At 34.2% G+C, this 16,571-nt stretch overlaps 1 protein-coding gene across 5 annotated transcripts in view; it reads left to right on the plus strand.

Annotated features, from left to right (window-relative positions):
- SPAG9 (sperm associated antigen 9) overlaps positions 1-16,571 on the plus strand; it is a 132,945-nt gene that overhangs the window by 47,622 nt on the left and 68,752 nt on the right. For 3 of the 5 annotated variants that reach the window (XM_064496073.1, XM_010990320.3, XM_064496076.1), the window contains 3 exons: positions 2,026-2,096; positions 8,701-8,795; positions 14,691-14,841. In XM_064496073.1, the coding sequence (XP_064352143.1) occupies positions 2,026-2,096; positions 8,701-8,795; positions 14,691-14,841 (317 nt within the window). Of the gene's footprint in view, positions 1-2,025; positions 2,097-8,700; positions 8,796-9,193; positions 9,689-14,690; positions 14,842-16,571 lie in introns of those variants that run through there. The other 2 variants (XM_064496074.1, XM_064496075.1) reach the window with 1 other exon arrangement.

A 16,571-nucleotide genomic window follows, 5' to 3' on the forward strand; every position in this document is an offset into this window, starting at 1 on the left:
AAGACAGAGTTTTTTGTTTCAGGTGAAAAAGGAATAGTACTCTCTATACTTTTTTTCCCTGAATGAAATTTTGAGATAGATTCCAATATATAAAACAGATTAAAAGGAGTATTTCTTGAGAGGCAGAGTAGCGTGGTAATTAAAAACAGATTCTGGACATAGGCTCCTAATTTTACCATTTACTAGCTGTGTGGATTTGGGCAGGTTACTTAATCTCTATTTGCTTCATTTTCCTTATCTCTAAAATGAATATTATAAACTTTCAACATAAGAAGAATATCTGGCTCAAATTACTTTATATAAAGTACACAGGTCAGTGCATGGTATATAGCAGGTACCATACAATGTTAGCTGTTAATAATGGTGATGATGGTGATACAGATTTGTTTTATGAATTCATATAAACGCAGTTGACAAGAATAATTAGGCTCTACTGTTGAACACAAATTTGAAATTGAGAGTTGTGGATGATACTTGCAATTTTATTTTAGCCTCAGCCTTCAATTTTTTGTTTTGGTTCCACAGTGCCAAGAAAATCTTGATTCACACAGATGAACAATTAAAAATACTTAAAGTTCACCCAGTTGCTTTGGCATTATGCTTGTTTTTAAATAAGAATCACAGAAGAGTCACTAAAAATTATCATGGCTTCAATATCTATTGTGTTACCACAAAACAGCTGCCTTGCAAGTTTGCTTTTTTACTGCTTACAGCCACAGGATAAGATGAGCGGAACATGTACTCAAGTCTTGCCTGGCACCATAAAGTATGGCTCTATGGGTGCGGTAGTGTGTTTATTCACTGTGGTAGATTTAATGAGCCAACACATAGGCTCAATTAGAAACAAATCAAAAGTCAGAGCTATAGTTTTCGTGATTAGTCGCATATTTTCAAGATATTTAAACAAAGGTGGCAAGTAAAACTACACAAGCCAAAGATGAGTTTACCAGGCAGCACAAGTTGTGTTAAGTGGTGTGGTGTCTGGTGTGTTAATATTAGGCATATGAAAACATTCATGTGTATGCTGTTCGTAGTAATTACTTCTGTAGCCAGCCAACACTGTCATAGGCTGTCACTTACACTTTGCCTGGCTTGTTTGTGGCTAGCTGACCCTTATAACCAAGAGAACATTTCCAGCTACTCTCTTGCTTTCAGATGGACTTAAACGGTATCTTGACAAGCTCCTTTAGCAGCAGCCTTATTTCTCCCCAGCCAACTGTCTCCCACTGCTCCTTAGCCAGTATGGGCTCCTCCAGGCTGGCTGGTCTCCCCTCTGCCTCTCCACCTGCATGGTTTTGTGTTTCCTTCTCTGTGGTAACAGTGCCTGCTGTACTCATCACCATTTATCTGGGGTACTGTAGTTTCTTCGTGGTCCTGCTTGGATTCCATCTTGTCTCAGAATCATTCCTCTCTGATACCATTCTTTCCTGTGAAATTCTGTCGTGACATTCTGTATCTCAGGATCTAAAACTTTGTTTTTTTAAAGAAAGCATCATAAAGCTGTGCTCTGTGAGCTCTACCCCAAATTAGTGCTACTCATAAACTCCATCAGCAGAGGGAGCTAAATAAAAGAGGATGAGTCCCTGAAAAGCAGAAAAAGTACTTGGAAACAGTGACATTTTCACATACTGCTCAGTAGTGAAAAAGAGCTGGAATAATGTTAGAATCCAATGATTTGGGCCCCAATCCCAGGTTAAAACTTCTATGAGGTGATTTGTAAAGTTTTTTTTAAAGAGGTGATTTCATATCATGTTAAAAACCTGTTTTGGGGGAGATGACCTGATAAACCTATGCGTGTTAGGAGAAGCAATCAGATTTTTTTTTTTAATCCAGTTTATCCGCTCTCCAAAAGTTTTATTAAGGATGATGAAACGAGGTCACTAGCTTTGTGAAGAATTTCATATGGAGCAATGAGTCCTAAAGTTGCCCAGGATTATGGATGACCCATTCCAAGTTTTAAAGATAGAATTTTCAAGTAAATTTCTTATATTTTGTTTTGATTAAGTGTATGTATTTTAATTTCAGTTAGCAGACTTGAAGAAAGAGAAGCAGAACTGAAGAAGGAATATAATGCATTACATCAGAGACACACTGAGGTGGGTTTCTGGGTTGTTCTTACTATGCTAATGTTGAGATAAAGAAATTAACCTTATGTCTGACTTTTTCTTTGAAAACCAGCTGGTATAATTCTTGGGGATTATTTCCAGAAGATACTAAATTTCGTGTGTCATTTACTTAATTACCAAATGTTGACTTTTAATGTCTTTTATCTGGAATTAACTTTTCATGTGGTAAATTAGTGTGCCGCAGAATAATTATTAAGGCAGTTATTTCTTTGTCTGGTTAAGTAAAAGCTTATATGTGCATAATAAAAGTGTACATGATTCTAATATGAGAGAATTGATTTAATTTATTTTGCTATCAGTTGGGAAATGATGGGTTGGTTAATTATTGGTCAGAATCTCTACGTATAATAAATAATACAGTATAAAGGACTTATTTGCATTAAGATTGTAACAAATAACAAACAAAAATTGTGTTAAAATGACTCTAAAACAGGTTTTCTGCATGAAATTTCAGTATTTTACTTACTTGTTTTGTTTTAGGGTGAGGTAATTAGGTTTATTTGTTTATTTAATTTTTTTATGGAGATTCTAGGGATTGAACTCAGGACCTTGTGCATGCTAAGCACATGCTCTAACACTGAGCTATACCCTCCCCAAATTTCACTATTTTAAATTAACAACTGTAGCACATAATCTCTCCAAAGCAAGTTAGAAGATGTTTTGAGGGTTTTTTAACCTTCTTTTTATGATTTTCTGTCATTCTTTTATATGTTGCCTTTGTTTCTTTCTCTCTCTTTAATGTGAAAATTGTTTTTGTGTATCATGGTCATTCTGGGTTTCATATACCTAAATAGACTTATGCATTATTTGTTACTGAAAAAGATAATTGGTCTTTTTTCCCCTTTCTAGTCCAGTCTTTCCCACGATACAGATGGTTCTAGTCTTCAGCTTCCATTTTCCTTTCACTAATGTGGCTGATCTGTTATCCTGCCCCAGGTTGGGACCTGTATTGTTGCTTTTAAGGAGTATAAAACCCCGCTGTACTCAGTTTCACTTACTTTGGAGAGTAATGTGCTTAACACTTTCTTGGGGAGTTGGAATTTCTTCCTGACATATGAGGTTTGATTATTACTGTCTTAGCTTCCATAGCCACACAGGAAGCATGAATGGTATCACAGAATTGGCATTCAGTGGTAGAGGAGAAAGGTTGGCCATGGAGTGCTGGTACCATAGAGCTCTGGGAAGACAGGAACAGCTTACACAGCAGCCCTTTCACTATGTAAAAAATAACCACATTTTAATAAGATGGTATTATGGTGGATATTAAGACTGTTAAAAAACAATTGATTGTTAAAAGCCTATTGTTGGTTCATTGATTTCAGTGCCTGAACGATGCCCTATTTTAATAGTGCTTATCAAGGCTGATTACAAACATGTTTTGGGGGGGATATGTTTATGTGCCATAAATAATTGATAGTGATGAATAATGAATAATCATTTTGGTTTTTTTATTGATGTTTTAACCTTTGTAATAATTGAGGATTGTTAAATTATTGAAATATGTATAAAATATATGCATTCTTTAAAAAATCATTGTAAAGTGAAATTTCACATTACCTCTCATATGTATTAGTGAAATGAATAAAGTAAAAATATGTTCCAACAGGAAAAAAATACCTGATGTCTTAATTTCAAATGAAGAGATATAATAATTTTTCTACTTCTGTGCCTTCTGAGAAGGACAGTCAAAGAAGGAAAAAAGATCTCAGGAAAATCTTAAATACCAAGTCAGAAAGTTGAGCCTGTCTAGTCATCAAGGCAGATCTTGCATGTAGCATTTTCATAGGATCTGCTCCCTCAGTCATAAGCAGCTTTTATCCTCTGCACTGATAGGCTCCCTCTATTTCAGTCTGCCTCAAGGAAGGTTTTTATAATACAGATATGGCTGCTTTGAAATATGGGTCTGTTCTATTCTAGCCCACATTTTTCTGTATTTATACATCTGTACTAGAAATATAATTCAATTAGCAATTATAAATAGCCATCCAATGCTAAAGAACTAGGTGTCCTTTAAAGGTAAATTCTGAAAACCTTCAGGGAAAGGAAGCCTGAAGGATTTAACCTTAATCTTTCCACTATTGCTTCTAAGGTAACCTTTATTATAGGGATACAAAAAAGTAGCACTTTTATCAATCATATTGTTTGCTGCTTAAGGGAAATCTCTGGCTCTTTTTGTAATGCGAATAACTGTTCTCTAATCAAATCCAAAATTTTACACACATTACTGAATTTGCTTAAAAGAAGACATACCTTAAGGAGGGCGGTGGAGGAAATATAAACATCAAGTAATTATTAGGGACTTAGTTCACATGTGTACATATTCTTATATTAATCACCAAAACCTGAGCCCTGGTCTTACATCAGGGAGTGTTTAAGTGCATTCTCATCTCATTCTCTATCCAAACTCTTAATCATCCACCCCCATTTTACAGGTGGAAGCTTAGAAAGAGAAGATGAAGTGATTTGTCCCATATGCCATGCTAGTATGTGACTCGTTTGAGCCTAGGTCTGCCTGATTCCGTTACCTGAATTTTCAATAATGCTTTCAGGTTATGGAACACATGGGTGTTAAATGCACTGGAAAATACTCTGTGCCTGTTTGTTTTATGGCATCTCAGCCACTTTAAGAATAGTGGCTTTGCAGATAAACATACAGGATTCTTGAATCTTTCATATAGAAAGATTCAAGGCCCACACAATTAAAGAGATTCATGCCACTTGTCTCCAAAACCTCTATTTTTGCCTTGTTTTTCTAATAACTATTGCCTTTGCTTTTCAGTTCTAGACAAAGCTGACAGTCAACCTCTGCTGTGAAGATTTCTCTAGGTGGGAGGGGAATTGGGACATTCCAAGCAGTATGCTTGGGATCCTTCTCTGTGACTCCAGCAATTTTTTCCTGAATTGGCTCCTGAATATGTGTGAATTAATGTACATACCTGAGAAAATTGAGAGTTGCAGTTTTGAGATCAGGAGGATTGGGGCTGGTGGACCCAACAATAGCATGTCTAAAGCATGTCCTATTTTACTCACTTACTTCTCTTTTGTGTCTGGCAGCACTGAACCTGCCCTCCCACTCACTTTTTTTTTTTTTTTTTTTAAACCAGAGCTACTCTGTGAAGCCCTATAATTAAAATTTAGATTTTTATGTACAGTGTGTTTTTTTCTACTTTTTTCATGTGTGTATAGAATATAGTGCATATTTTATTTCAGATGTCAGGAAATGCTTTAGGGTGTGGGGTTTTCTTGTGGGTGTGAGGAAGAAAGGACAAAGAGCCTATTGCCTGCCTCGAGAATTGACCAAAAGGGCAGACACACCATGAGTCCTTTAATGCTTAACTGCTCTGATGACTGAGTCAGATGGACCTGAGTTGTGGCCCCACAGCCAACTAACTAACACAGTTAGAACACAGTTAATCATTAACTAGCTGGTCAAATTGGGCAAGTTATTTTAACCTCCTTAAGCTGGAGTTTATTTAGAAAAATCATAATATTGTTGTGAGGATTAAATAAAACAATAGCTGTACATGCATTGGCTGATTTGTAGTTGGTGCTTAATAAATATTAGCTGCCATTTTGTTGTTGTTATTCTCTCCTGTTAAGTGCTAGTTTAATTGGGTTGAAACCAATTTCATTATGTAGGCCATTTTGGAAAGTCAGAATACTGTATCTGCAAATGTATTCAGATGACTTGGGGTCAGTGATTTGAAGAAGGTTTGGAATTCACCATTTCCTAAAGTTAAAAAAAAATTAAATTTAATCATTTAAGACAAGAATATATAAGATGAACTTTGGGGTAAAACTCATTCTATATCTTTGCATTTTATTTATAATTCTTTTTATTCCTATATTGAATACAGATTACTATAAAAGCATTCTAGAGGAAGTTTCTATTCATTTGAATGCTTAAAGAAACTTATATTCCTCCATTTGAACTAATCAAATTCATATTACTGAGAATTCAACTTAGATTTTCTAAAATCTTTAATTTAAAATTTGAAATATGTAAACTTAAAAAATTTTAAAATACTTTCACACACCATGTCCACGTGATTCTATCTTATCTGGTCTAGTTTTAATTGGGGGACAGCCTGATTGATTTTTTATGTTTGATTTGATATAGTTATCCATCTTAATTCATGCATCAGAGTTCAGCTTTTTATTTGAAGTAAATAACACTTTCAAGTTGATTTATATAACTCTTCATTTTTGTACATGCATCCATGCCAAGTAACATTTTCACAAGAAAAGCATACTTTTAAAAAATAAATTTAAAATTTTTGTTGAAAACTTTGTTCATTTCAGTAGTTTTCCCTTTTTTTGAATTTGCAAAATTACTCATTTAAAACCATTATTTATTTATTTTACAATGTCATATTTTTAAAATTGAAGTATAGTTGATGTACAATATTATATGTTATAGGTATACAATATAGTGATTCATGAAGTTTTAAAGGTTATACTCCATTTATAGTTATTCTAAAATATTGGCTGTATTCCCCATGTTGTACAATACATCCTTGTAGCTTATTTTATACGTGATAGTTTGTACCTCTTAGTTCTGCCACCTCCGTCTTGTCCCTCCCCTCCCCTCTTCCCACTGGTAACCACTAATTCCTTCTCTACATCTATGAGTCTGTTTCTTTTCTGTTATATTCAGTAGTTTGTTGTATTTTTTTAGATTCCACATGTAAGTGCTATCTTACAGTATTTTTCTTCCTCTGTCTGACTTATTTCACTTAGCATAATGCCCTCCAAGTCCATCCATGCTGTACACCAGAAACTAATACAACATTTTAAATCAGCTGTACTTTAATTAAAAAGTAAACAACCAACCAAACCATTTAAAATATGGGCAGAAGAACTGAACAGACATTTTTCAAAAAGAGAAAATGCAGATGGCCAAACAGGAACAAGAAAAGTTGCCCAACACGACCAATATCAGGGAAATGCAAATCAGAATCACAGTGAGACACCATCTCACACCTGTCAGCATGGCTATCATCAAAAAGAACACAAATAACAAATGTCGACAAGGATGTGGAGAAAAGGGAACCCTTGTACATTGTCAGAAACCTAAAAATAGAACCACCATATGGCTAAGCAATTCCACTCCTGGGCATATACCCGAGAAAAACAAAAACATTAATGCAAAAAGATACATACACCCCAGTATTAACAGCAATATTATTGATAATTGTCAAGATATGGAAGCATCCTTAAGTACACATCAATGGATGAATGTTCGATAAAGAAGATGTAGCGTATATATGCAATGAAATACAACTCACCCATAAAAAAGAAGGGTATTTTGTCATTTGCAGCCCTTCATTCACTTTTTTTTTCACTTCCAAAACCAGAATTTTATAACTGGCATAAACATTTCCGTTGCATCACAACAAAATACCTAGAAATAAACTTAACCAAGGAGTAGTTTTCCTTTTAATATGCTACAATACATATTTTAAGTTATATTGAGAATAAAACCCATCTTCATACAACGAAAGTTTAGCGACCTTCAAGGCTATTCCATGCTATAGTTTTAAGACTTCAAGGAATATTTCCAAGAAAGACAGTCACCTTTTCTTGCCTACTCTTGGTATTTACATTCCTTTAAATTGCTAACATAACTTCTCTTGTTTTTTCCTATTCATATCATGTCAGTATTTAGCAAAGGCTTTTTGATTTTATGATTGAAACTTGTTGAATTTTAGATGTTTTAATGTCAGATTTAGGTTTCTTAAAAGTGAAACTTTAGATTATAAAAAATCAAATAGGACTGTAGAATTTCTTGTGTAGTTAATATTTTATTCGGTAAAATATTCTTTTACATGGAACTATCAAGTTTGTGTACTTGATATTTTTGAAGTTTTCGCTTCTACATTTAGCTTGGTCTGTCTTAAGTTTCCTTATCTAAGAGTCATTCAAAGTGCTCTGATTTTTCATTTGTTTTAATTTGCTACTTTTATTATGTATGATTATATGAAGTAATGATTCTAGTAATTAACAGTCAAACAAAGGAGAGACTGTTTTAGCATTCTTTCAACTAAATCTGTAGGTAAAAGAAATAAACATCTTGGTATTAAATTAAATCTTAAATAATCTTAGTCTGTGGATCTTTTGTACAATGGAAAAAATTAAGGTATGGCTTCTTCTCAAGTTTCATGTTAATTTCTTTGTTGTTTCCCATTTTTGTAATGGATTTCTCAAATACCCTGCCACTTTTAGTAATTAGTAATCTCTTGTCAACTCCTTCACAATGTCTGTATCCTGTTTTGTGTTATTTGTGTCAAAATTATTTAATAGCATCACATATTGTAGAAAAAAAAAGATTTTTGCTATGCTAAGCAAGACATTGGCTAATTTTGCAGATATTAGCATGCTTAAATGTAATCATTTGCATATTCCTTTGCCATTAAAGGAAACTTTCGTTCTTAATATTCTTTTACATGGAACTATGGGTAGTCTGATAAATAAAGAAATTTTATATTACAATATTTCCCTTGTTAAAATAGTATGTTTTTATTCCAGGTATTAGTCTTAAAATTTTGTATATTCTTTTCTTTCTTCAAAATAGATGATCCATAATTACATGGAACACTTAGAAAGAACAAAACTTCATCAGCTCTCAGGGAGTGATCAACTAGAGTCTGCAGCTTATAGTAGAATTAGGTAAGCTTTTTTTTTTTTAATTACGCATTTTTGCTTGGAGAAAAAGCGAAATAAATCATCTGTTTGTTTCTGGTTCTCCCTGTTCTTTAATCCTGGAACAATAGTTCGGCTGATTCAAAAGCTTTCTACTGTAGTTGGAATGCTATACGAGAGAATAGCATAGAAACACAGAACAGCCTTCACTATTGAAAAGGTAAATTGTGAGCCATGCCATATAAGCAACATATCGAGGTATTTTTATTGTTTCATAGTACTTAATGGAGATTACACTAGTTTTAAGTTTTTCTGATTTGTGAGGATGCTGAAAAATTTTCTTTTCTCCTGTATAATTGGTTTAAAGTCCTTTTTGCTACAGAGAGGCACATTTGAAAGGGTTAGCTAGACTTCTGTTAGTTAGACTGCTGTAGGAGTGTGAATAAATTATGTAGATCTCCAAGCATTGTAGCCAATGAGCTAAGCCAGGACTCTTAGTGGAGAGGAAAATAGTTAATAGGCTGGCTGTCGCTCTGGATTGCTGCATAAATGCTAGGAGCAGCAGCTCTATGGTTATGAGGTGGGGAGAGCGGGATGACGCCATCGCTCCGGAGCTGCTGCAGGATGAAGTGGAAAGCTGCTGCTGATGGCATTGTTTTTGTGGCAGCAGCTGAATGACAGATCCTCACTACAAAGATACCCCTCTGGCCCCCGTGTAGGCCTCCTGGTCCGGGTGTTTCACCATGCCAGCACAGCGCCATGAGTCCTGGATGCATGCTGCTGTTTGTGTTTGGCTTTGTTGGCGGGGCGGTGGTCATTAATTCTGCTATCTTAGTATCTCTCTCTGTTTTGCTGCTTGTGCACTTTTCTATTTCTACCGGAGTGCCAGCTCTGACGCAGAACCTACCAAGGATACTCAGGTACTCCAGTCTCTCTTAGAAGTCCCTGTTTAGTTGGTTTTTCTTGAATTTTTAGCTTCACGGGTCTGCTTTGTAACCGTTTCTGTTGCAGATTGAGACAATGGAAAATGGCCTGAAGCTAGGTTTTCTGTTCTTATTTATAGTAATTTATGGGCTGCCACTTAGGGATACGGCTTTGTGTTTGGAAATCACCGACATAAGAAAAGGATTTTCAGATTGTACTTATACACAAGTACAAGGTCAGTGTGGTTTTAAGCAGCTTTCAAAGAGTAAAGGGAGAGCAGGATTAGAGAATCATATCCAAGTTTATACCACCCCTTCGTTTGGCATCTAAGCGTTTAGGAGCAAATATCTTTTATATTGGAACTTGTAGTTGATTAGACACAGGCCATAGGTGTTTATTTTGTTCTGATTATCCTTTGACTGCTGGAGGTTTAGCCATCCTTTTTGCAGTTTTTGGTAGCAGCTTATGGGAACTGACAATTTAAATATTTTCCTCCTAAAACAAAATGTATTTTAAAGTAAAAGGATTTAAACCTTTTAGGGCAAGGAATGCATTTCCCCCTATTATTTACACATCAAAGTTGTGAAAGCTCTGCAAAGCCTATTCACTATTGTTATGTCAGATGTTGCCCTTTCTTTGTAGACTTGTGTGACAAATACCCATGCCTGCTTGTGGGGGTAGTCATTAATCTTTGTAGCTTTTCTGCTGTTCACTCTCCTGCACGCTCTAAGAACCATCTTATACATTCTAGAGGTTGAAGGTTTTGGTTTCTTTTGTTTTCTAATTCATCAAACTAAAACTGTCTTGATTTGTTGAGATTTTTGCTTTGTGCATGGTTTTAAGTGAGGGTTCATAGTGTATAGCTTTTATTATTTAAATGTTTGCTTTAAATACTGAACTCCTAATTGTGAATTTAGATAAATTAAGATGAATTAAAGTAGTAAATTCACTCAGTGTGTTCTTTCTTATTTGTAGGTCTGTTCATGTTCAACATTAGTTAAAGATCTAGAAATTAAATTTCATCTATGGTCTAAAACTAGGTACTTGGTTATTTTCTTTCCTGGTTTTATAAAAATCGGGAGCAATCTTATTACTTCTGTATATTTTAGTACATAAAAGATTTGTGTGTATATATATATACGTAGATTTTTTAGAAAATTAAAAATAGCTTAACTCAAGAATATATAGACTGTTAAAATAAGACTGATTTTAAAGGGCAGTCTTAGGTTTCAGTTGCATTTGAGAAGCCAGTGCCATGCTGTGCCATGCAGTGTTGTGCAGTGGATAAGAGGTTTGGAGTTGGTGGGCCTGGGTACAAATGCTCTGCCACAAGTCAGCTGTGGGACCTTTGGCAAGTTGCTTAATCTTCGTGCCCGAGTTTCTTCCTCTGAGGTTCTTATCCCATTGGGTCATTTTAAAAATCAAGTGAGGTGATTATTGTGTATTTAATCAGTTGCAAGATACAGTGTAAATTAAATGAGTAAATAATTTTTATAGTCACTTATATTTACCTCATTTTAGCAAAAACTATTTGAGCTTTAGCTATTTTATTAGTAAAAATAACTTATAATTAAGTTTTAAAAGTTCCTTGATATAAAAGTTGTTGATCTGATTGAAGAAAGATAACAAAGTTTTCAATATTAAGATTTAATTGTCAAGAAGTAGGTAGTTCGAAGTACATAGGTCTTAGAGTCAAACAGATCTAACTTTGAATCCCATCTCTGCTGATTACTAGTGCCCAAAGTCTCTGAGCATTACTTTTCCTAATCTGAAAACAGAGAAAATAAACCCTGTTTCCTTATGAAGATAAAGTGAGATAATGTAAATAAATCATCTCAATGCTTGCCATGTGGTAGGTGTTGAACAAATGTAATCTTTTTTACTGCCCTTTATAATACACATATATAGTAGATTCTATGAATGACTATTTCTTTTAAATGGGAATACAACCAAAAAGCTGTTTCAAAACATATTTGTGAAATGATTTATGCACATAAGGTAACATTTAAATAACCAACTTAAAAATGGATATATGGAACTAAGGCAATCAAAAAAATATATAACAAGGATTCTGACAGCTGGTGATAGCTTTGTTTCTAGACAGTAATAGCATATTGAAACACCTGGGGTTTAAATTTGCCACTTGATATTTTTCTACACGTATTTCATTCTTTGGTTTCTTCTGTGGGTTTTGCTGAAACATTTACTATATAGAGGATCAAACGTATGTACCAACATAGTACAGGGCTGATGTTCTGTTTTTAGGGTCTCCTTTTGAAAGTAGGATTCTGATTAAATTGCATAATTACATGTCCTCTTCCCTTCCCCCATGTCTTATGTGTATAGTAATATTATTTTTCCAGAGTTGGAACAATGTAACAGAGAGCACCATTGACCCTCTTGACAGATAGCTATGAGACTCTAAAGAAAATTTCCCTCCCTAGAGAGGAGTTTCTGAAGGATAAATAAAAACAATATAAAGGTTTGAATTCTACTTATATTTTGGATTGTAGATTTACTAGTTAACAGGAGTTGGAAAGAAAAACTTGGATTCATGGCCAGCTCCTTCCCTCAGTAGTCTTACACTTACTCAGTATTTGACATGTGTGAAAATGATTGTGTTGTCTTTCATAAAGGAAGATAATTCTCATGACTGGCCTGTATTTTGACTGCTGCTGGCACTGTGATGGATTTGAATGAAGTCTGTATTATCTTTTCTTTGCCTTTTGAGTTAGAGAGCTTTTCATTAAATTCTATCTGATTAAATTCCTGGTCACTTTTTTGCTTAAGTCATTAAGATATGTTAAAAAGTAAGTAAGTAAACTCGTAGATCTTAGACCGTTAGATCTTCAGTTCCCAAAATACGTTCTTTCCAAATTGGGGGATAAACATTAGGTCAATAACTTTTTATTTTGTCATTTTCAAACATTAACAAAAAATCTAATTTTCAGTCATTGTCACCATCATTTGATGAAAGAAAGGGCATTTTAAAATCAAAGAAGCAGATTAAATGTAGGAAGTGTGAGTTATTCTCAAGAAAGAGCATGTTCTGTGATATGTGGAAACATGTATGTGTATAATGTGTTCCATATTATCTGATAAGGATATAATAAATAATGCCTCTTTTTGCCATGGACTTATGGAAACTTTGCTGAACCAGCAGTTGGGAATAACTGGTATTAACAGAATAGCTGACTACTTTGTTATTTGGTTGTTCTGGCAGCTTGTAGAAATAAACTTTGATTTGGTTTTAAAATCTAGCCTTTTGTTGAGCTGCTTCCCTGCATTTGAATTTTCCTCCCAAATCAAATAGGAAAAGTACCCCAAGTGTGAAGAAGTGATGAGCAATTACTGGTGATAGGGACAAGTCCTATTCTGTTTCCTTTGTGCATACAACTTTAATAAAACCAACCCCTTTGCTTCACCTAATCTATAAGAAGGTGTTTGACAGTTGTACTAATCCTTTCTGATTATTATTAAGCAATGAAAGCATGTACCCTTTGTGTTAAGTGAGGGCACATTTCAAAAGTAGCTTAAGTTTCTTGGTATAAAAATGAGCTTACACACCAAAAAAAAAAAAAAAAAAAAAAGGAGCTTAACAGAATAAAAGACTTATTTAGCAAAGCTTAATATTTTCCCACTTCTATTTATAACCTCAATGTTTCTCTTCTTACATTTTTACCAGTAGTGCTAAGGTTCCAGGAGGCCCTAAACCTTTGGTGTCTCTCCTTTCTTGCCAGTTTCCATTTGAATTAATGACCCAGGATGACCCGTTAGTAGGCTTGTTTCTACCCTCTAAAAATCCTTTGCATCAACAAAAGATTCTTGTTAAAATTCTATTATTATTAAAATTGAAACTCTTGTTCATTAAAATTTCCCACAAAGCATTGGAAACTCTACAGTCTTTCATAGAATTTTTTGGCCTCTGTGTTTGGAAAAACTGACAGTTGTTTTCTTATGTATTGTGATAGAAAGGAACTCATATGTTGGTTTTGTAGAAAAATACAGCTTTCCTACTTTAGGGGATAAAACTCTTGAGTTTGTCAACTGAAAAAACCTGTACAACCTAAAAGGTGAGAATTATGTTTTACTGGGGGACATTACTAAGGACCATAGCCCAAGAAGGCAGCCACTCAGATAGCTCTGAGGAACTGTTCCAAAGAGGTAAGGGAGGAACCAGGATGTATAGGAGTTTTTGATGAGTGGGGAAAAACCTATAATGAAACATCAAAAGATTACTGCTAATCACAAAAAACAGACATCTCAAGTTAATGATTTCAGTGCTTTTCTATGTATAGGAAGATGCAAGAATCTGGGTTCATTGAAATTATTTCTGTGATACGCATCTTAACTATCTAGGGCCAGTTCCTGAATTCAGTTTCTCCATTCTGAATTCCCCTGAGGGCATACCATCAGGGTAGCTGCAGTGGCTAATGGCTTGATGGCTGGCAACATTTGTATACTGGAATGGCAGGCAACATTTTTTGGTCCACATGTTCCTTTTACCATTTAATCAGCTCTAACTTAGATGATATATTGATTTTCCTCTAGGCAGAAAAGACATACTCTGAAGAGGCTTGGGTAAATTCTTACTGGTGTGTGAGGAATTGGGAAGTCTATAAGCAGGGATTGGAGTCAGTTCTAAAGAAGGAGTTTGCAAGTTCCCCTAGGGCTGACCTAAGTTTGAGTGAAAACATAGCAGCTCTTCCTGCTGTGAAACCACACCACAGACTGCTTCTTGGGCAAGGAACTCTTCAGAACTTAAAAGATTTCTTAAACTCTTTCTTACTACTTTTCTTAGTTGATTTTTTGGGGCTAATTTAACTTCTGAGACTCTGTGCTTTCTCTCTGATGAGTCTACTTGTTCAGATAGGCAAACAGTATTATTTAAGAATGATGATTCTAAAGCAATGACAGCTCAGGCTTATTAATTACAGTCATGATAAATAAAAGTTAAAGATTAATTAATGCTTAATTTTTTCTCCCCTCCCCAAATAGAAAAGAACGCCCTATATCATTAGGCATTTTCCCGTTACCTGCTGGAGATGGACTGCTTACACCTGACACTCAGAAAGGCGGAGAGACCCCTGGATCAGAGCAATGGAAATTTCAGGAATTAAGTCAACCACGTTCTCATACCAGCCTGAAGGTAAGCTTTGTTCTCTGAAAATCTTCAACTTATGTTTTATAAGCTTTTTTATCCAAGTTGAGGTACTAGACAACCAGAACATAATGAAATAGTATGTATACATTTTAGTTTATAAAACTGCCTTTTTTTAATTGGAAATGAGCTCATCCCAAAGAGTTTTAGTTTTTATTATTCTTTTTCAAGTTATATAGGAAAACAAAGTCAAGCATTGTTATTTCTTGATTAGCATACTAATGATACTAATGACCAAAATTTCTATTTGATTTAGGCTACATTATAATGAATTTAAGATGGGGTGACCAGTGAAAGTAATTCTGTATTTTAAATTGAAAATCATTGAACTTGAAATCCCTGCTTCACTCTTGGAACCTTCACAATTTACTAGGACTTCACTTAAAAAAAAAAAAAAAAAAAAAGAACATGGTACCTTCCTCAAAAACCTTCATAAAACAATATCCGAAAGTACATTGTGTATAGCTAAAAAGGTCTGGCTCATTATAGATTATTTTCTTAACCAAGAACTTGTCATCAAATAAGTTATAAATATAAACAATAATATATTCTAAGAATGGAGATACACTAATAATTCAAAATATTTGAAGTTATAGTTTGTATCTTACAAGGTGGAATATTTATAAAGGAAATATTGATTATAAAAGAAACTTGTTACATTAGAAAGTCTGCTCTGTGGTAAAACAAACAGGCTACCTACAGTGAATACAACTGAATTACTTACATCCTATCTCCTTTTTCTGTTTTCTTTTTTGCCAAAGTACTTATTTTGGTTTAAGTACTTAAAGATAGCTCTTACGAAATTTTTAAAATACTTTTAAAATACTAAGTCATTTACTTCTTTATTTTGTCTTTTCCTTTCCATTAAGAACATAAAATCCATATGGTTTATTTACTGCTGTATACCTAGCACTTAGAAAAGTGCCTAGCATATAGTGGTCACTCAGAACATGTTTATTGAATAAATTATTTGTTTTAGATGTTAGACAGACTCTTTTGGGATAATATAAATGTTTCTGAGCTCTGGTAGGTAGAAGCATTTAGAATCATTCCACTGACCTTTGAAATGTGCTTGAAACAGTAAGCAGTCAATAAATATTTTATAGCTTTTCTCCCACTGAAAAGTATTTTTAACTGTAGTCTGACCTCACTTTTTTTCCCTTCTCCTTTCCTTTTGCTCAATTTAATAGAACATAATTATACAGCTGCTCATTGTCACTAGGAGATTCTCTCACTCTTTACTCCCACAGCCACACTGGCTTTTTTAGCCTGCCTGTTGGTATAATAGATCTTCTAAAACACCCATCCCTTAGTCGCCTACTTGCTGTGTCCCTTTCCCAAAACAAAATTAAGTAGGAGGGATACTTCTAATACATTAAAAATGTATACCGTATGGTAACTATATTTTAATCCACCCAAAAAGATACCTTAAAGAGAAGATTGTTATAATTCTCTTGTTATTTAATCCAGTGACATGCTGTGACAGAACTCTATTGATAAACTATAAACTGATTAACAGGTTATTAATATGGATTTAAACATGGAAGGTTTTTTTTTGTTTTCTCCCTACAAATACTAAGACAAATATTCCCCAGAGAGTTTTTTAAAAATAAAATCCAGTCTGTCTCTACTCTGGACATGGAGCTACTAATGAGATAAAGGCTCAAAGATAAAGATTTCTGGGAATGAAATAGTACATTACAAAATGGTAAAAGTCT

The sequence above is a fragment of the Camelus dromedarius genome, chromosome 16 (assembly GCF_036321535.1).
Source record: "Camelus dromedarius isolate mCamDro1 chromosome 16, mCamDro1.pat, whole genome shotgun sequence".
Taxonomy (NCBI): Eukaryota; Metazoa; Chordata; class Mammalia; order Artiodactyla; family Camelidae; genus Camelus; species Camelus dromedarius.